Source organism: Trematomus bernacchii, unplaced genomic scaffold (genome assembly GCF_902827165.1).
Source record: "Trematomus bernacchii unplaced genomic scaffold, fTreBer1.1, whole genome shotgun sequence".
Classification (NCBI taxonomy): domain Eukaryota; kingdom Metazoa; phylum Chordata; class Actinopteri; order Perciformes; family Nototheniidae; genus Trematomus; species Trematomus bernacchii.
The window spans coordinates 5502154-5523657 of NW_022987656.1; the positions used below are offsets into that span (position 1 = coordinate 5502154).

A 21504-nucleotide genomic window follows, 5' to 3' on the forward strand; every position below is an offset into this window, starting at 1 on the left:
TATTAAATGAGTGGATAAAATAATGCGTTTGCTCCAAAAACCTGTGAATGAACTCACTTATTTGATTGTGTTGGCAGTACCCCAATAAGAATGTAGCCCTGGTGGCGTCGGACATCCTGCACCTCCTGATCAGCCACGTGGATTATCTTCAGGAATTCCCCCCCGACACTCCAAAGAAGATCGTAGAGGTGAGACTTTATTTGTTATATAGATATATATATGTATATAAAAATACTTAGATAAACAAGTAGTAGGTATTTATCTAATGCAGTTTAACACGTATAGTTGTATTCCAACAGTTTCTGATTATAGGTGTGTAGATTATCTAGTGAGAAATGAAGTCAGATGTAATATAATATTTTCTTATTTTTGGATTTATTTTTACATGATTAAATTCTAACCAGAAGTAATCATTGTAACAGTTCTGATGTAGAAAAACAATTCTTCTCTGATTTGATTTGTTCTTAGATTCTGATCGCCACCATCACACACTTGCTGCCTACTACCGAGACTTCTCCTCATGAGCTGGATAAAAGGGTAACACACACATTCACTTTCCCATCTTTCACTGTATTCCTCTTTCTGCTTAGAAACTCACCTTTTACCCATGTGTATGTTTATTGTGTGCCTGTGTGTGTCAGCTGGTGGTGTCCCTCCTGCTGTGTCTGCTGGACTGGGTGATGGCTCTGCCTCCAAAGACTCTCCTCCAGCCCGTTCAGACCAGAAGCCCCCCGGAGAAGGAGCAGCCCACCAAGACCCTGCTCAGCTGTATTTATAAGGTACGAATGTGTGTGTGTGTCTCATCATCTTTAACATAAGGTCAATTATGCTCTTCAAACTATAGGGAAAAATCATATATTAAAGGGACAATTGAACCGATAATCACAATTAAATCCTCTAACATGTAGTGCTTGTTATCAATTTAGAATTTTAGAGTTTTGATGTGACTTGCTGAGGGCGGCAGATATCGGCCGTAGAGATGTCGGCTCTATCTCCAAAACACATTTCTGCCAACACTCACACAAAAACGTTAAATTGTAAAAAAAATCTAAACACTCGTACAGTTGGATTTATTAGAGGCATTACCTCTTTGTAGAGGTAATGCCTCTACAAAGAGGCATTACCTCTTTGTAGAGGTAATGCCTAACCCATCTAGAGTAACAAGAGGGGAGCAATTTGCTGACATTTTGACATGTTGACTGAAAGGATGTTTAAAGGGAACTGGATACAGTGTCGTAGGCGGGAGGAAAGTTGCTCAGTGGCGCATGGAGCCAGAATGCCCTGACTATGCAATTTACTGACGTCTCTTTCCCAATGTTTCTTAATGGGCAAATTATTTTTGGGCCGAATGACGTCACATACTGATATGGAAGTTGTAGTACCAACGGTTGACCCCCAGACACCCATTTACCTCCTGAGCCACAGCCACCCAATATCTCTGCATACAATACATACAAGTATTTGTTATAACAGCAACACTCTTCACATTCTGTTATTAATGTTAACCTGGTCATAACTTACACTTAGCACACTGTTAAGCATACATTCCCCCAAAACTAATCCTATATTGAAGATAAGTGTTCATCACATAAAGTGTAAGCATCAGGGAAGTAAAGCTGAACATGGGCTATTAATGAGGCTCAATGGAGTTAAATCTGATGTCCCTTTCCTTTTTGAAATATTCCAGGTGTTACACGGCTGTGTGTATGGAGCCCAGTCGTTCAACAGTCCTAAGTATTACCCGCTGCAGATGTCCGACCTGCTGAGTCCGGACTACGACCCGTTCCTGCCGCTAGAGAGCCTCCGAGAACCAGAACCGCTGCACAGCCCGGACTCTGAGCGCTCCAGCAAACTGCAGCCTGTCACCGAAGGTAGAATATCACACACTCAGAGGACACACAAAACACAACATTTACATGATCATTTGGTATCTTTTGTGAATGAGCATGAGGATATGTATTTTGCTTTTCACACGGTCAGAAACATTACAAAAATACAACCAGCAGAAACCTATATCCAGCAGGGTTGGGATTTTTTTTTTAAATATGGTGATTTTTCAGAAATTGTTCCCCTTTACCAAATCAAAAGTAGGTCATTTGGGATAATCTTGCAATTTTTGATAACTGAGGTGATTTCTTCGTAATTGTAGTTATTTTCAGAAATGAGGGAATTTTTTTTTTTATTGAATCATCATGAGAAATGGGATAAAAATGTACTTTGAAAAATACAATGATTTTTCAAAAGTCATTGAATTTTCAAAAGTGAAGTTAATTTTCAGATATTAAGTAATTTTTTTTAAATCACCTCATTTCTGAAAAACCCTACCCTTTAATGTATTTCATTACAAATACTAGTTACCTAAATATAATCAGTAACCTTATCAGAGTATACTTGTTTTGTATCCTGATTACGTCACCCCGTTACGACTCTGTAATACCTCTCTGTATGTAAAGTGATGTATTGGCACGCACGCTGACGTGTGTGTGTGTGTGTGTGTGTGTGTGTGTGTGTGTGTGTGTGTGTGTGTGTGTGTGTGTGTGTGTGTGTGTGTGTGTGTGTGTGTGTGTGTGTGTGTGTGTGTGTGTGTGTGTGTGTGTGTGTGTGTGTGTGTGTGTGTGTGTGTGTGTGTGTGGTGTGTGTGTGTGTGTGTGTGTGTGTGGTGTGTGTGTGTGTGTGTGTGTGTGTGTGTGTGTGTGTGTGTGTGTGTGTGTGTGTGTGTGTGTGTGTGTGTGTGTGTGTGTGTGTGTGTGTGTGTGTGTGTGTGTGTGTGTACCTGTCTGTCTGTATCCGTGTGAGAGTGTGTATTGTCCCCTGCTGTGATCCACCAGGATCAGCGTCTCGGCTAATGACCGGAGCACCACGATAGACCACGCTTCACTTCTCCTCTCTCCCTCTTTATTTCCATCTTCTCTTCCTTTCCTCTGTTATTCTTTTAGCTTCAATCTCTACTAATATTATTTATTATTTTCATTTTTTACTGAAATGTCCTTTCCCTTCCTCCTCCTAAAGCTCTCCTGAGGTTCAGGGAGATGTTGAGAATGTCTGGTCAATACATATCTGTACTCTACACACAGCCCTGCCAATAACAAGCTATAGTGTGCGTGTGTGTGTGTGTCACAGTGTGTGTGTCACAGTGTGTGTGTCACAGTGTGTGTGTCACAGTGTGTGTGTCACAGTGTGTGTGTCACAGTGTGTGTGTAATGATGTTGATTAGCCAGGATCTGCTGGCAGCACAGTGTGTGATGGCATTGGCTTCTGCTCAGCATGAGGCAAACTATGTACGAGCTGAATGTGTTTGTTTAGACCTCTTCCTGAAGTTTTCTCCTAACTTGCAAGTATAAAAAGTAAAGGTCTTTACACAGTGGGGCGTTTTGTCTGCACGTATCTTTAAGCATTTTTTTTGTCATTCTTTTTTGCTCAACAAGAATATATCAATGTTTTGTGAGAACACCATTTCTTTTCTGGGTTTATTGATGTCACGAAAAATGTATATATACGGAAAAGGATAAGGGCCACATTTTTTAGATCAGACCAAACATTTTTGTAAAAGATGAGATTAAAGTCAGAATTCCGTGTAAAAAGTAAGAATTCCAAGATATATAATAATATCATATTTTTGGAATTCTGACATTAATCTCAGAATTCTGTCTTTATCTCATTAAAAAAAAATGAATGCACGTGGCCCTTATCCTCCTCCTTAGATATCATGTTAAAAATACATATACAATAATATTCCAATTACTCCAGCGCTTCGCAAAATAATGTATTTTCTGTTTTCAACGCTCCACACACCAATTAGGTTCTTTTGTCAAAAAAGAGACAGTAAACAAAGACTGTACACTTTTAATATTTGCTGATTTAAATGTATTGTTCTAAAAAAACATGTCCTCTGTCCTCTTTCTGCAGTGCGAAGCCGAATTCAGCATGGCCTGGTCTCCATCGCAGCCAGCACTGTAATCACACACCTAGTCAACCATCTAGGCCATTACCCCATGTCCGGAGGGCCTGCCACTCTGTCCAGCCAGGTACTGTGGGATTGCTGCTAATAATACCAGTGTGATGTACTCTACGGAGTGATGCAGGGAGGACTTACAATTGTAGGCAACCTAAAAGTTAGCATTGCACTGGTTCCTCCAACGGGAACACCAATTTATAGACGCACAACTTTGGAATCCAAACCACTGAGATGATTTTCTTTGTGTTTGGCATGATGCCGTGAAATGTGCCCGACAACCGTTGAGTCTCATTTAGCCACTTGTTAGCACGCACCCTGTTTAGAAACTGGTGTTAACAATCAACCTTGTTTCAGACATCGAATTAAAACGAGGCAAAAAAAACGCAAAGTCCAACTATGCTGAATCATTACCGGGTTTTAGGACTCATTCCTTCACAAATCTATATGCTGATGGGACGTGTTTGTCCTTCGGGGAATACACATCATAAACCAGTCTTGATGCTTTAATCAGATCTTACATCTTTTGCTGTAACAACACACTTTTCTATGTTGTTCTAGGTGTGTGAAAACCAAGATAACCCGTTCTGTGAGAGTGCAGATCTCGGACCGGAGCTTTTCCATTCCCCTAACCTGCAGTTCCTGGTTCTGAACGGCTCCACGCTGCTCTCCGTGTATCAGGTAACCTCAATCAAAAGAAAGGGGCTGGAGAAATCTGACACTTAACCTATAAAACAAAACCAAGGTTGCACTAAAATACAGCCACTAACATTATCTGAACATCATGGTAGTTAAAGCGTCTTCATTTGTATTTAGCCATGTAAGAATGGAAATGTTACTTAGTAAGTTAACATGCCTACATTGCATATTTTCTTTTGTTAATTGCCTTAATGACGCCGCAACTGCCCGCCAAGAACTGGTACAGAATGTAACCGCAAAACGACCGACAAACACAAGACGCTGAAACAAATCACCGGTGCTGGATGAGTAGCTTTGGCTTCCGGTCCTTTTAGAACTTAGTTTCTTTATTAGAGATGCACACATGTCACATTTCTGTTTGGAGTCATATTTTGGCCAATATCGAAACCAATGTTTGCCGTAGCAATTTAGCTGATAGCGATATAGACGCCTATGTTTTAGTGTTTTTTTATTTTTTTCATATTAAGCCTTGTGTAGTGTACATTTGTTTAATTGTTTGTTATTATTTTATATTAAATGAACCCTCTCTACCCTGAGTTGATTGATCAAGTTAAAATCATTTTAGTTTTTCTGATCAAAGTTCTATCAAGTGTAAAGAAGGTGTAACTATGAGGAAGACGCTTTAGGGCAGTTGAGCTGTGTGGTTGTTTGAAGATTCATATTTGGTGGTCTTTAGTCTAAACGCTGTCCTCCTCTTTGTCCCAGATCCGCTCAGAGTCCGGTGTTCCAGGAGGCGGGATGACGGCCGGTTTGTCCTCCGCCCCCGCCTGCGTCCGCGTCATCGTCCGAGACGTGGCGGGGAAACACTCCTGGGACTCTGCCGTTCTCTACGGACCCCCGCCCTGCTCCCCGAACAGCCCCACACACACATTCATGCCACACACACAATCCCCTCACGGCGGCAATCTTCATTTACGCACTCCACCGGGAGGTCCGGCGAAAAAGATGGGACTGAAGAAAGAAGACAGCGAAGAGGAGGGCGGGCAGGAGGATATCGAGGCAGCAGAGGAGGGACGGAGAGGGACGGAGGGTGAAAGGCAGGAGTTACAGGGGGAAGGAGAGGAGGAGAGGAGAGACACCGAGGAGGGGATGGGAGATGGAGGAGAAGATGATGAAGAAGAAGAGGAGGAGGAGGGGATAGAGCATAGGATGGATGGTGAGCGGGATCAGGGCGAGTCGGGCCTGGAGCAGTTTCCCGCGCCGCCATTGGCTAAACGGGTGTGTCGGGAGGCGGTGCCAGCGTGGGACTCGCTGAGGGAGGGGGACGACTCGCTGGATGAAATGCTGCAGTACCTGGGGTACTCGAGCCCCGAGTGTCTACAGAGAGCAGGTACACACACACACACACACACACACACACACACACACACACACACACACACACTATGGACTTCCTATTAGAAATGTTCTGCATTAGTTACTCAATCTGAAGTCTAGGTTTTACAATAAAACAAATACTGGGCAAACATGCATTATCATGAACCTTTTGTAGCTACATTGACTGAAAAACTAGCTAGCTGGAGAATGACACGTTGATTCAAACAGAACACGGAAGTGTCCAGGCTGTATGTCAGTTCTGCCGAACTCTCCCTAAGACTGCAAATGTAACTGCTAGTTAAATATGTTGTATGGTGAACTCCCCTGTTAGCTTGCAATGCACATCTGTCATCTGACTTGTTGCACATTAAAAGGTCAGCGGTATTCAAGGACAAAGTTGGAATAATTGTAACTAAGTATTTCAGGAGCCGCTCTCTCCAAAGTAAAACAACGGCAACATAAGCCCAGAGCCATTTTACCACATGTCTTGTGAATGTAGCTCTAGACTGTCCATAAACATATCTGTCTTCATGCCAAATCAGAGGCGCCACCTGAACATTTGGATGAATTTCACAGCTTTTACTGTCTGACTGATCAGACCTAGCAGTGACTTAAGATCTACTTCAATTATGTATATCTAAATGAATAGTAATTCGCTCAGAAATCACTTCCGTTGCTCAGCAACCTATTGAGGCAGAGTTTCAATGAGAAATCTCCAGATTGACATCCCTCAACTAGTCGTGTATAAATATAGGAACGTGTTACTGTCAATTTCATCTGTTGTCCTGGATCTTCAAAGAGAATGAAAGCTTTGTCCCCTGATTGGTCCTTAGGCATGCCGCTCAACATCCCGGCCCCTCCTCCAGCGTGTGTGTCAGAAAAGCAAGAGAACGACGTGATCAACGCCATCCTGAAGCAGAGCGCTGCCGAAAGAGAGTTTGTCCTCCATGTACGTTGTGTCCAATGCATCGATTTCAATATTTATTATCTTTTTCAATCTTTCAATCCAAAGCAAAAATATCAGAATGTGCTGTTTCCAGTCCTGCTTTAAAACAGATGACATCACTAAAAAGAGTCTCTCACTCATAGCTCTCGCATATAAAATACATTTCTATTTATTTTATATTTTCCTAACATTTGTTTTTGCTTGAACTGTTGAATGTGTCAGAGAGGAGAGGATCTGAACATGAGGGCGGTGCAGCAGCCGGAGCCGGACACTGAGACGCCTCAGTCCGCCTTCTACTACTGCAGACTGCTCATCAACATCCTGGGCCTCAACTCCTGGGAGAAGAGGTGAGGACGCGCACACACACACACACGCACGCACGCACACGCACACGCACGCACGCGCGCACACACACACACGCACACGCACACGCACACGCACGCACACACACACGCGCACACGCACACGCACACGCACACATGTAACTAAATGTTTTGGAAGTTTTTTTTTTCATTTCGAAAAGGTCTGTGTATATTTCAGAGTGTAACCCTGTCTAATAAAAACTTAGCTGACCTTATTTTAAAAAGTGTATTAGTATTTTTGACATTCACTGTTTTCGAGACAAGAACATTTCAGCTGCTGAGTTAGTAACAGGGTACAGAATGCATAGAGATAAAGAGTAGTGAAAGTCTATCAGAGGTATTCATATCCGAATATATATATATATATATATATATATATATATATATATATATATATATATATATAATAAATAATATGAGCTTCATCAAAATGGAAAGTCTTAAGCCTATATCAGCACAACTATGGGCGGATTCAAGGTTAGCCTGAGCCAGCCCTATAAGCCTTCTCAAAAAGGAAAGTCTAAATAATAACAAAGAATTTGCCAAAAATGTAAAAACATGTTGTGGGTCCTACTGCCCAACTACCTAAAGTATAAACTATTGTAACGTCAATCTTCTGAAAGTCTCACAAATCGAGGGTTACTTAATAAACATGACCTCTTCAAAAGCAAAAATCCCAATTTAAAATAGCTGTTGTTTTACTACAGGTCATCTTGACATGTCAGACACAACTGAAAAATGTAATTCTTCTGTATCTATATCCGACAAGCACTTCTGTTTGTACACTGGCGACTGGACCGTGGAAATAAAGAATACGGCACATCATTCAAACACAACATTATTTCACGCACGACACCCCACTACCTCTTCACACAGAAAAGGACAGGACCCTATTCTTTAACCGAAACAAAAGCCTTTCATTGGAATAGTCCAGGCATCGGTGGAGAGGCCGAAGCCACCAACCTCCGCACCGCTGATATAAAAACGGAGACCTGGGCGGTGAGGCTTGGAGTGGACTGATAATGACACGTCATTCTTTTCACTCTCACACAGGGAGAAAAAGAGTGAAAGAGCGGGAGAGAAAGAGAGAGAGACGGCAATTTGCTCTTTATTAAACTGATACTTGGTAATGGCCTCATTCTCTGCTCTCAAAGACTCCATTTACACCCTGGATTATTGGGAAAAGCATAAAAGGGGACACACACACACACACACACACACACACTACTGTCAGTATCTTCGTGTCTGATGTCCAATTTGAATACCTGGAGAGACGTAAGGGGACAATAATAGATGATTAGACACTCTCTTCCTTTTTTTTATCCATATATCCCGCCATTCTCTTCCCTATTAATGCACTTGTTTTCTTTTTCGCCTCATGCACATGTGCTTTCTTCTGATTTGCCTCTTTTTCAACCATCTTTTTCAACTACTGCCCTTTATTCTAACTCCAAATGGCTTGAGTTCGATCAATAGAGTACTAAACTCATTATCACACTCTCGTCCACACACACACACAAAGGAGGCCATTGTGCAGGCTGAATGCAGGAGGTGTAATTCCCTGGATAAAGTATGAAGAGAGATGAGTGTCCATTAGCTGGCCAGATATATTTAAAGTGATACCTCGGCATTGTGTGTTCCAGGCCAGAGTCATTGAGAAGATGAAATGCTGTTCGGTGTGAGTGTGGAAAACGTTGTCTAATTGGCTCAAAATACTTTGTTGAATGTGAATCTTTTCTCTCGTTTGCATTCATCAGGCTTTGGGGTTGTTCTTAGGGAGATAAACATGTATAAAGGACTTCCCACACATGTATTGCAGCAACATGGATCACAGCTTTTTTCGTTTGTAAGGCATACATGTGTTTTAGTATTCCTAGTTTATTCGTTTTTTCCTAAAAATCTTTCGTGCAATATGCCAGCAAAAGTCTCTCTAAGAGATTCTTTTTTTTTTTTTTTTGGAGGGTGACAATGACAATACACTTTCAAATCTTCATTCTAAAACCCAATAGGATGTTTACATGTTAAAACAAAGACATACATGGGACATAAATATGAGACATAATTGCAAAGAGAGAAAGAAGAAGAAGGGAGGTGAAATGGCGCTGCCACAGGCGGCTGCCTGCTGCAGTTGCTCCGTAACATTGTCTGTTTTGATCTGCTCTTTTTACGGCACTGTTAGTGTGCAGTTTTATTATTATGCTGCTGTGTTTATTGTGTCTTTGTAACTCTGGCACAACCATTTCCTTCGGGATAAATAAAGTCCTCTCTTATCTAAAGTCCCCTGACAATCTGAGCTTATGGCAGCATAACTAGGGGCTGGTTCAAGGTAAGCCTGGGCCAGCCCTAACTATAAGCTTTAGTAAAAAGGAAGGTCTTAAGCCTAAAGCAGTTATTGATAGCCTGATAAAAGCAATTATGTTTGAAGCTTTCAAAACATTTAGTCTGTGGAGCCAGCTCCGCCTTTGTTTTAAGGAGGCCAATACCCTCTCCACATTTAAGATTAGTACTTTTAAATAGAGCTGATAGGTCAGCTGGTTTAAGGTTAGCCTGGGCTTGTTGTTTCGAAAGCTTAAAACGTCACCGCTTTTATTCGGATATGAATACCTCTGATTGATCTGTTTTTCTCATCCTCTTTTTTTAAACCTTGAACTCTTCGGGTCTTTTTCACTAGAATTCCTTATTTTACTAGGAAGCAGTGACAAAAACAAGCAAACAGCCAATTAAGTTGAAGGGTAGAAGATGGTGGAGAAGCAGGTTTAACCAATTCTTTGGAGAGTGGTTCCTAACCTGTTTCTGTGTTACAGGAGTAACTTCCATTTGTTGAGGAAGAATGAGAAGTTACTGAGAGAGCTGAAGAACCTGGACTCACGGCAATGGTAAGAAAATATGATCATTCCTACCTCCTTTTAAAAAAATCTCTTTTAATCTTTTCTACTTTTCCACTATTTATTATTTAATTTTAGGGCTGCACAATTATATGTAACTGTCAATCAAATGGGAATATGGTCTATTGCAGGAAACACAATATTTGTTAAAATGCCTTTTGTTAATGAAGTATTTTGGAACTGCTGAGATATCCCGGCCTAAAGATTCTATTTGACAGACTCAAACAACTTTGCTACAGATCCCCTTTAAAAATCACAGCATGATATTTTAATATATGTTTAAATGATATTGATAATAATGATGCAAAAATGATCACTTTCTTCTTTTTAGTAATCACAATATCAGTCAGAAATAATCGCAAATAATACATTTTCTTAAATTGCGCAGCCTTATTTTATTCCCTCTCTGACGTTTTTTCCTTAACATTCTATAAATATTAATTTAAATGCATTTAAAAAGTCTGACGAATAGTGTTCAGAGGGTTCGTAACAGTTATAATATATATCGTGTCATGCCTTTACTCTATATATATATATATGATATATTATATTCCTCTGTCTGCAACTGATATTCCGCAGCTGTCCTCTCGGTAGTGATTGGTTTCCTTCTTTTCCTTCTAGCCGGGAGACTCATAAAATAGCTGTATTTTATGTGGCGGAGGGCCAAGAGGACAAACACTCTATACTGACCAACACCGCGGGCAGCCAGGCGTACGAGGACTTTGTCTCCGGACTGGGCTGGGAGGTAAGAACACTTTCATCCACACAAGTGTACCAGCAGCAGGAACTGAGCCCGAGTGAAGGGGGGAGTAGTGAAGCAAGTAAACACACATTATTAATACGAGGCATGAGTTCGCTTCACGTCACGGGAACACATCTTACGACAGCACTAAGATCAAAAGGGAGTTCATATTTGTATACATCCTGATGGTGTGTGTTTCCCCTTCAGGTGGACCTCACCACCCACTGTGGCTTCATGGGAGGCCTCCAGAGGAACCGCAGCACGGGCCAGACCACGCCTTACTACGCCACCTCCACTACAGAGGTCATCTACCACGTCTCCACCCGCATGCCCCACGACCAGGACCACAACCTCACCAAGAAGGTAACGCAGAACCTTTCAGGAAAAGTATAGAAGTTTCCACGGTTTAATATCCTCTGTGCAGTTAAGGGAAAGGCCACTTACTAATTTATACACACTGATGTTTCAAAATGTTCTGATTTGCTTGACAGTTGAATGAATATGTCTCTTCTTTGTGTCAAGCACTCTACATTTGACGATCCAATCATATGCTGCGCTTCCTTCTTTCTAAATGCAGTCGAGTGAGCCTCTGTAGTGGCAAAGACACGGTTATTAGTACAAATAATCCTCCATGCTTCTTGTCTCTCTGGGTGTCTTTTATCCAACTTTTTTTTTATATGGATTATCAAATTGCACTTTTAAAAACCTGAGTGAAAACCTAAAGTTTGTGGAAAAAAACTGATATACGCATCAACAAAAATGTACCGCAAATTTGTGCACTAGAAACGGCTTTAACAATTAAAGGAAGACTTTCTGGTCAAATTGCTTTCTTTCCATATGATATATAAAATATATATATTTAATTCCATTCCTCAATGGAAGGTGGGTGTCTCTAATTTCAGCCACTTCCTTGTGAAATCTTTTTGCTCCAGAAGATTTTGATGTTCCAGCCATCAAATGAGATGTCTTCCACACAGGATACAATCCAAATGAATTATATTTATGTTTATGAATGTATTGCCAAAAATGCGCAATAGCCTGTAAGATATGGAACCAGTGTTAATTTGGGCAGCTATTTTAGATTTAGTCTTAGTCTTTAGACGAAAATGGTTATTAGTTTTAGTCACATTTTAGTCCTTTTTATCCTTCATAGTTTTAGTCCAGTTTTAGTCGATGAAAAATCATTACATTTTAGTCAACTTTTAGTCATGTGTTCTCTCTTCAAACCAATTCAGTTATCTGAAATTGGAATCAAGGTGACAGCATCAAGTGTTAAAATTCGTAAAGCAACATTTCACTCAACACTTTACTTGTGTAATATCTAGGGATGGGTATCGCTAAGGTTTTAACGGTGCTACTACTCTTATCGATACTGCTTATCGATCCGGTACTTTAACGGTATTCTTATCGGTACTTTGTTATTTTTTTAAAGGGAAAAACTAAACAAATGTAAACCAAATTAACATTGCTTTATTTAAATGTAAAATAAATAAAATATATTATAATTATGTTATTATATTTTACTGTACTTGAGTAAAATGTTGAGGTACTTGTACTTTACTGGAGTATTTAAATGTTTTGCTACTTAGTACTTCTACTCCACTACAAGTCAGAGGTAAATGATGTACTTTTACTCCACTACATGTATTTAATCCCTTTAGTTACTTTACAGATGTGGATGAATGATGTGAAATATAATCAAGTGTTAAATCAGACTTGAGTTCCACCTGGAGTAAATCCACAAGCTACCCTGCAGTATACAAAGTCATTACAACTAGCTGCACCTTTACCAGCTTTGAGAACACTTTAATGATCAATCATTATAAAACATATCATATATATTATTCTGAAATGGACCAATCTGCACAATAATTACTTTTGGTACTTTACCTATATTTTGATGCTAAAATGTCTACTTTTACTTGAGTAACATTTAGAATGCAGTACTTTTACTGTAACAGAATATTCCTACAATTACGTTACTCGTAATTGGGGCAACAGAGCTACGAGTTAAGGAAGTCGAAAATGGTGCATTTCTCCGACTAAATATGATGCCTTTTGGCCAGCTGTTTGGACAGACTGCTCGTTACCGCGCTTACGCGTAAACACTAATGGCAAACGAGCTTTGTAGAGTGTCACTATACTTTTGAATGCTCCATCCCCGGCAGAAAACGAAATGAACACTGTATGGAACTAATAGAACATTTATCTAGATAAGTCTCAAACATCTACACGGACCCGGAGGCAGGCCTGAATCAGTGGGTGGGCATTTGTTTTTCGAGGGCAGGCCCAGGGTAAAAATAATAGGTAGCAAGGGCACATCAGTTTGTTGATCTTGCTGATTAAATGTGATATGTCCGTATCTGTATGTGACATATGTGCGTCTGGATTTCACTGAACTGAAAATGGCATAGTTGCAGACATATATTCGAATTCATCTGGTTTTGAATAAGCAGAGCAATTCCGGGGCGATTCTCCCCCACGATTGTTTTATAAAAAAGGATCTATTGAAGTACGTAAATAATCTCGTCGAACCAATCCTTTATAACCGCATAATGGTAGTGGAAGAAAAAAGGATACATTTTGCAGATGGTCTCTAAATCCGTTAAAATGTGCGATGCACTTGTATTGAAACCTGGCTTATGTTCTTCCCTTACAATGTGTTTTTGTTTTCTGCCTCCCAATCCCTATATTTGCATCCAATGAACATATGTGGCTGCACACACACCTATCTGTTTGTGTTGGCGTGTCTAAAGCACACCGATGTTTCCAATAACTCTGAGCAGCAATCATGTCCGTGTTTGTGCGCGGTGCGGGTCGTATCAGCGTCCAGGCAGGCACTTTGATTGTGTGTTAGGGGGACACTTGTGTGTTAGTGTGTGTGTATGTGTGTGCGTCTCTGTGTGTGTCTCTGTGTGTGTACACCTGTCAACCCTCAGGCATTAGGCGCCCTGCACATGGCCATAATGTCCCTTTAATCAGATCATACTTCCTGCTTCTCGGCCTATCACGTCGCTGCAGGCTCCTGATTGGATTATCAGCGCCTGGTCCGACACCATCCGTCTCCCTGATCAGCTGATGGCCCCATCAAACACACACACACACACACACACACACACACACACACACACACACACACACACACACACACACACACACACACACAAGCACAAACACACATACACGCACACACACACACACACACACACACACACACACACACAAGCACAAACACACATACACGCACACAGACTATAAACCTGTATTTAACTTGACACAAACACACATCCACTAAGGGCTTTATTCACATCGGCCTGCACAAATAACCACGCGGCTATAAATGTGCGTTAATGTTGGACACAGACACACACACACATTACACTCGCACATGGTACAGGCTTACAAACACTCACAGTTTGACAAATGTGACCACAAAGAGGTTAAAGTGACAGACATACACATGTCCATACTGGCAGGCATTCATCCTCCTACTACACACACACACACACACACACACACACAGACACAGACACACACACACACACACACACACACACACACACACACACACACACACACACACACACACACACACACACACACACACACACAGCTCTCACTCTTTGCTGTGTGTTCTGTTTCCTCTCATACTACATCTGCTTGAAAAAGGATTAAAGCTGCATTACAGCAACTGATTGTGGAATCAAAGATGACGGCAATCCGATCTTCATTGTTGAAATATTTAAGAATGTAGAGATATTGATCAGAGACGCACATCAGACAGATTCCACCTTTCCTTATTCACACTGTGCCACTTTATTGTTCTGAAATTCAAAAATACAGCGTCATGGTCATAATGAGAATATCTTTAAATGTGATATGTGTCAGAAGATTCTGACATTAAAGTCATAATTCTGAAATGTATTTTCACGAATTCCCATAATTCTCAGAATTATGACTTTATTCTATGAATAATGACATTAATCTCTAAATTCAGGTTTATTCCCCCCAAATTCTAACTTTAATCTCAGAACTCAAAGTCTCTTTTGGTCAGATCTCAAAACAAAATGTGGCCCTAATCCTGTTCCGTAATAAATACACATGTTTTCCCTTACATATTTGCGACTTTGCCTAATCTGTATCATTAGTCAAAGGTAAAGTCAGGTTAATTAAAGCAATTACTATATTTAAAGTTCAAGTAGTGTCATTATGGCACTTCCAAACATGATGATTAACTAATGCACCATGTGAATCATTTTAACGAATAGACGTCACCTTGATACTTACGCATTTGATTACTTAAATTAAGACAATTATTTTGTGCAAATGCAGCATTATCTGATGAGAAATCTACAGACACAAATGAACACGTTCTTTTCCACTTGTTGAACATGTAATGGAAGCAAAATATCTCTGTTTTTGCTTTAAATCAACCTCAGACTTGCTGTATATGGCAATTAGTTGAGTTGCATGCGTGGAAATAAAACAACATTAAAAACATGTAATAAAATGCTGTGGTTCACCGTCGAAAGAAATATGTATGCAAACCATACGTCATCATCCCTAATGGGCATCACTCAAACATTAAATAATGGCTATTTTCTACATTACATCCATAATACACTGCTATTACACCAGCATCACACATTACTACACCCCTATTACTCTGTTATTACACCAATGTTACATAGTTATTACACCCGTATTATACCCATGCTACGCTGCTACTACACCCATATTACACCCATGTTTCTCCACTACTACACCCTTATTGCACCCACATTTCACTGTTATTACACCCATTTTACAAATGGACACAGCCTGTCCAATGACTATATCCCAGAGGATACAAAAAACCTTTAAGAGTAAAACATCTTCACAGGTAAAAAGAAACACACAACTGATTGCAATTTTCATAAAAAATAAATAAAAACTGTCTCCGGGCCGAGGCCAACAGCAACAGACATCTGAAGGTGTGAGACAACGCAGACAAGTAGAGAGAAGTGTGTGTGTGTGTGTTGCCAGGCATCAAGGTTAATGACAGAGCTGTCAGTGGCCCTTACTGTAGCCCACTGAGCAATTGTGAAACACGCACACACACACACACACACACACACACACACACACACACACACACACACATACACACACACACACACACACACACACACACACACACACACACACACACACACACACACACACACTCAGAATCGCACAGCACCAGATTTGATCCCATCTGTCTTCCAGCCCATACTCCATCTTTCCGGGGCTTCACTAGGTCTTCGTGTCCACTCTCCATCTTCACTCCATCACCCCCAGGGCCACCTTTACAGCCCGTACACACACAAGATAAAAACCCTTGGGTTTATGATGAATATCAGGCTCATTGCACCGGACCCTGAGTGTGTGTGGTTGTTGTTGACTGAGTTTGAGTTTGTGTTGTTTATACTGCAACAGATGTTTATTCCAGTTTTGATTCAGGTGTAATTCCTCTTGTCTCCCTGCAGCTAAGACACCTGGGTAATGACGAGGTCCACATCGTTTGGTCGGAACATTCTAGAGACTACCGGCGAGGGATCATCCCCACCGAGTTCGGAGACGTGCTAATCATCATCTACCCCATGAAGAACCACATGTACTCCATCCACATACTGAAAAAACCTGAGGTAAGAATGCGTTTAGTTTCGTCAGTGTTCCCTGAATACTTTAACATTGGGACAAAGTTCCTGCAGGACATTTAAATGTGTCATTAAAACCCAGGATGATAATGCCGTCCCCCTCTGGGCTAATCAGGGAAAACGACCCTCGTCACCTGTTGCAGTAATTGTGACTCATTGGCCAATCAGTGTAATGCCATCGCACAGTGGCACAGCTCTATTGATGGCACTCCTGCATCTATTAGATGGCTTTTTATGAAACTTGCTCCAATCATTCATGATCCCCAGAGTATGATCCCCACTGAGTCCTCCTCTCATGCCACCATCACATTTATGGTCTTTAGGGAAATATTTCAACAACTATTGTATGGTTATTCATAAAATGTTGTAAATAATCAATTGCCCACAAGACAAATGACATCCTTATCGGGTGGCGGTACTTTGTGTTCAGGCCTAATCGGTACTAATTTCAAACAAACAATCACCTCTTCATTTTTGGTGACAAAAAAAGATGAGATTTCTTTCTTTTTTCAATGTGCAGAACATTTATGCAGAACTTTATTTTTTTGCGTTTTGAAGAGCATGCTGACTCTGTAAACCAAGATAATGACCATGGCAAACATTATACCTGCTAAAACATGTGTTCGTCATTCTGAACCACAATTATTTCTGCTCATAAGCCAGTTTTATTACGGCCACTATGTTTTATAAACAGAACAACAAATGAAGAGAGACCAATCAGTCATCCAAATTAAACAATAATTATATAATTTAGAAATGAACACTCTATAACATCATTTCAACTGCAGATTAACATGGATTTCATATAGATTTTCAGTCAGTAAGCAGTTTGGTTATTGTTCTCAGCTCAGAGTGAGTGCTCTTTATTTTTGTTGGTACATTGGGGGTGTGTCCGAGTTAGCGCTCCGTGTTTATTGTGGGATCTTTGCTTACTGAGCTACTACAGAGTTCAACACAGAGGAGGAGGTGAGACGGAGTAGTGTTGCAGTGTGTGTGGCTGTCACACTTCTGCCCTGGGAACTATTTCTTTTTACAAATAACAAGTCATCAAAATACAACTTTAGTCAATTATAAGAAAAGACAAGCCTTGACTTTTTATTAGGGGACCATAGCTTTGCCAAGGAATAATGAAATAAGAATTGAGTTTAGGGGTGCAACAACTAATCGACTTAATCAATTAAAATCGATGACCAAATTAGTTGCCAACTAATTCAGTCGTCGATTCGTTGGTGACGTCATCACGTGTGTTTTACGCGCCGTTAAGCTCAGACGTTATCGGTCTTTTTATCGGTACTGGAGACATTTAAAAAAGATATGTCATATGTATTAATGCTACATAAACATTATATCACAGTCTTAGTGTCGCCAACTCGTTTCTAATATGCAAAAAGACAAAAAAATGCGTCTGATGTATTTTCGATCTTTCCAATCCAGACGAGAGATCTCTCTCCCGTCTGTGTGCGAGGGGGCGGGGCAGTTTACACACACGCAGCTGCTACATGCAGCAACACACACACGGAGGAGATGGCGGAGAGAAGCGCTCCGAGGTGTGGTTAAACTTTACCCGTCTCGATGTGGACAATGCTCGTTGCCAATAGTGCAATAAGAGTTTAGCATGTAAGGGCGGTAACACGAGCAATTTGTCTAAACAAGTGCACCACATCCAGACGGAGAAATGCACCGGGTTCGACTGTCTCTCTAGTAGCTCTGTAGCCCCATCCACGAGTAACGTTTCCACGTCAGGTATTATGTATGCTAGCAGCAACACACGGAGCTAACTCAATGATACAAACATGGGTTAATGATTAGAGGGAACTGAGTTATTTATTTTGTTAAAGTTTCAGCTATTCTGTTTACAGTTCTGTCATCACATTATTTAATACGATTTGTTAAAACATTGTTGTTTCTTTTGATGTGAAATATTATTTATTTAATTTAAATAAAAAACAATGTTAATTTTGTTCACAATTTGTTTAGTTAATTTAATAATATCTGTATTTTTGAATCAAGTATTCATCTTTATTGTCTTCATTGTTAGTTTCCACATGCCTAAAACAACCTCAAGCTAAATCTAAAAGTTGATGGCTAAAAAAGAGCGTTTGAGAAATTGTGCAAGGCATAATAGTCCGAATAGTCGATTAATCGTTTCATTAATCGATAGATGAATCGATTATCAAATGAGTCGTTTGTTGCAGCCCTAATTGAGTTGCACAGTGTTTTGCTCCATACTTGAATGTTCTGTAGCAGACATTACAGATGCATCCAGCTTGACGAAACAATCCTAAAGAGAGTGTTCCCCTGCGTTTTGCTGCTCTGGTTAATGTATCAGTGTAAAACACAGACATTAATACCACAGCACTGATAGCATAATTCTATTTCAAACAAGACCTAACACAATCAAATGCTGCTTTTTCTGTATGACATAGATACCACAGCACTAATAACATAACCTCATTCTGTTTCATTCATTCTACAAAGCAAAAACTATTGAATTATCAAAAAAAGCAGTTAGATAAGATATTCTTTGTGTGGTCGTCCTGAAAGCACTGCATTCGGTCATAGAGTGCATGGCTAAGAGACCTGGTCTGAGAATGAATTCAATAAAAAGGCTTCACATTATTCTCTTTGCTAGATTCCACAAGCAATGACTTACATTACATTTGACTTGTCAAAGTTGGTTGACTAAAACCTAGTGGCTCTTAAAGATTATTCATGAGAATATCTAGAATTGCAGTTCTTCAGGAGACTTGTATTGGCAGTAGATTCATTATTAACTGGAAAAGCTCACTCAGAAGAGTGCAGATCTCCTTCAGGTGACTCTCTTCCAAAAAGAGAAGAATTCAATCTCACTTAATTGTCCCTCCAGACTCCGTTACAGTAAGATGACGCCAAAGATAACACACACGAGGATTTATTCATCTCGTATCGGGCCTTCCATTAGTGGAACACAACATATCTGGCATGGAGTTAATCTGCAGTCGCATTGGTCCAAATGAGATCAAACTTTTCAATGGATGTCAGTTTTCTGAGCCCAGAGACAGGCCAAAAGGAGGCCTGCAAAAGGATAGCTAAGACCTGTTTTAGGCCTAGCCAACAGAGTGGTCTAATAATGAGTCCTAAAACACAGAAATGAGTTTACTTTCATGTTAGCCTTATTTCAAACCTGTTTTTTTATGCGTTTATGGTTAGAAACCTGAAATAAGGTCTGGGGTTAAGCTCAAGAGAGTAACTCGTTTTCTTCCTACGACATCAAATATGTCAGTAAACACCCTGTCTGAAGCTTCTATGTGTCACAAAAATGGCGGTTGCTAACAAGTGACTAAATAATCGCCGCATAAGTCCGCCTTTAGCTTAGCGTTGGTGATGCACAGCCATGCGACCGCAATGTAGGTTTCTAAATCCTTACGTTGGCTTTTAAGTTCTGCCGATTGCCTGAAAGCTTCAGAAATTAGTGTGAATAAAACCAATGGGGAAATCCCATCGCTTTTGGTGAAAGCTAACGTTCGGATTTAGAGAGAATGTATGGTAGCTACCTAGCTAAACGTTGTATTAAATAGTATAGTTTGTGCAAGATTTCCCTCTGGTGCTCTGTGTCCAGAAGAGTATGTGTGAGAGTGCGACTATCTGCCCGCACTCGGATGACCAAACCCAGCTGATCTATTGTTCCTGCTTTAATAACTATTTCACGACTTCTCTTTGTGTCTCTAGGTGCCATTCTTCGGTCCACTGTTTGACGGTGCCGTAGTGGACATGAACATCTTGCCCACCATGGTCCGGGCCACAGCCATCAACGCCAGTCGAGCTCTCAAATCACTGATTCCACTCTACCAGAACTTGTATCCTTTCTAAGCCCTACTGAGCAAAAGCAAAGCTAGACGCCAAAGGTAGGTCGCACTTCTTTCTCTTTCAGGGCTTCCGCCTCATGGTCAGCTCTTTAAAAGTGAGTTGTTTCTAGGTTTAAACTTGGATATACCTGTGCCATTGTGCTGAAGTCCTCACAGATGTAGCGAGAGTGTCGCCTCTCACTCAGCTCGAGTGTTAAGAATAACAAATCAATGTCCAGTGGGGTCGGGCTTTCAGAGTATAAGTGCTAGTTTGATGGAGCTGTATTTAGTCTGCTCTGAAGTGCCATATATCAAGTGTGTATGCATCTGTGTGTGCAGGAGAGAAAGAGAAATGGACAGACAGGTGTGTGTGTGTGTGCAGTCTGTCTGCTTGATCCGATGCGATGGTAGTTTGGTATGAACAAGCCCGACGGTCAATACTTATCGATGACTCTCCTCCCTAGCGCGGCTTCTAAACGAGGGGGCTTTGCTCTCTGCTCTCAAACACACACACACACGTCCACACTTCTACACACTCTTTATTCTAGAAGCGCGAACAGACGATTACACCTGATAGCTCCACAGAGGCACTGTCATGCACATGCAGACAGGCAGAATCACACACACACACACACACACACACACACACACACACACACACACACACACACACACACACACACACACACACACACACACACACACACACACACACACACACACACACACACACACACACACACACACCACACAGTGTCCCCTGTTGAGGCGAGCCGAGCTTCTCACTGATCGTTGGAATTTCTTCTAAGCAGCACTTAAAGCAATTAGATTTCCTAATGGTACTTTCTTCCTGTCTGCCCGCCTGTTCTTTTCTCCTTCCCCCTAATTCCTGCTCCTCAAATCCAAATACATGGCTTGTATTGGTGTCTTCGTGCCTGTACATGGTAAAAACTACAAATGGTATTCCACCAACTTAATTTGAAATCCTTGTTTGGTACAGATCCTCTTAAAAACATACATAATAAAAAAATGTATATATTTTTTTCAATGATAATTAGAAGAACTTTTCAAAAATGTTCATTCCCTCTAATCATTT

General features: G+C 40.7%; 1 protein-coding gene across 6 annotated transcripts in view; it reads left to right on the forward strand.

Moving 5' to 3' along the window:
* Positions 1 to 21504, forward strand: part of ralgapa1 (Ral GTPase activating protein catalytic subunit alpha 1) — a 92999-nt gene that overhangs the window by 41982 nt on the left and 29513 nt on the right. For all 6 annotated transcript variants that reach the window (XM_034135203.1, XM_034135206.1, XM_034135205.1 and 3 more), the window contains 14 exons: positions 78 to 188; positions 469 to 537; positions 642 to 779; positions 1688 to 1871; positions 3907 to 4025; positions 4514 to 4633; positions 5357 to 5981; positions 6802 to 6917; positions 7137 to 7261; positions 10081 to 10152; positions 10783 to 10906; positions 11111 to 11266; positions 16414 to 16572; positions 20293 to 20420. In XM_034135203.1, coding sequence (XP_033991094.1) covers positions 78 to 188; positions 469 to 537; positions 642 to 779; positions 1688 to 1871; positions 3907 to 4025; positions 4514 to 4633; positions 5357 to 5981; positions 6802 to 6917; positions 7137 to 7261; positions 10081 to 10152; positions 10783 to 10906; positions 11111 to 11266; positions 16414 to 16572; positions 20293 to 20420 — 2246 coding nt within the window. The remainder of the gene's footprint in view (positions 1 to 77; positions 189 to 468; positions 538 to 641; positions 780 to 1687; positions 1872 to 3906; positions 4026 to 4513; positions 4634 to 5356; positions 5982 to 6801; positions 6918 to 7136; positions 7262 to 10080; positions 10153 to 10782; positions 10907 to 11110; positions 11267 to 16413; positions 16573 to 20292; positions 20421 to 21504) is intronic.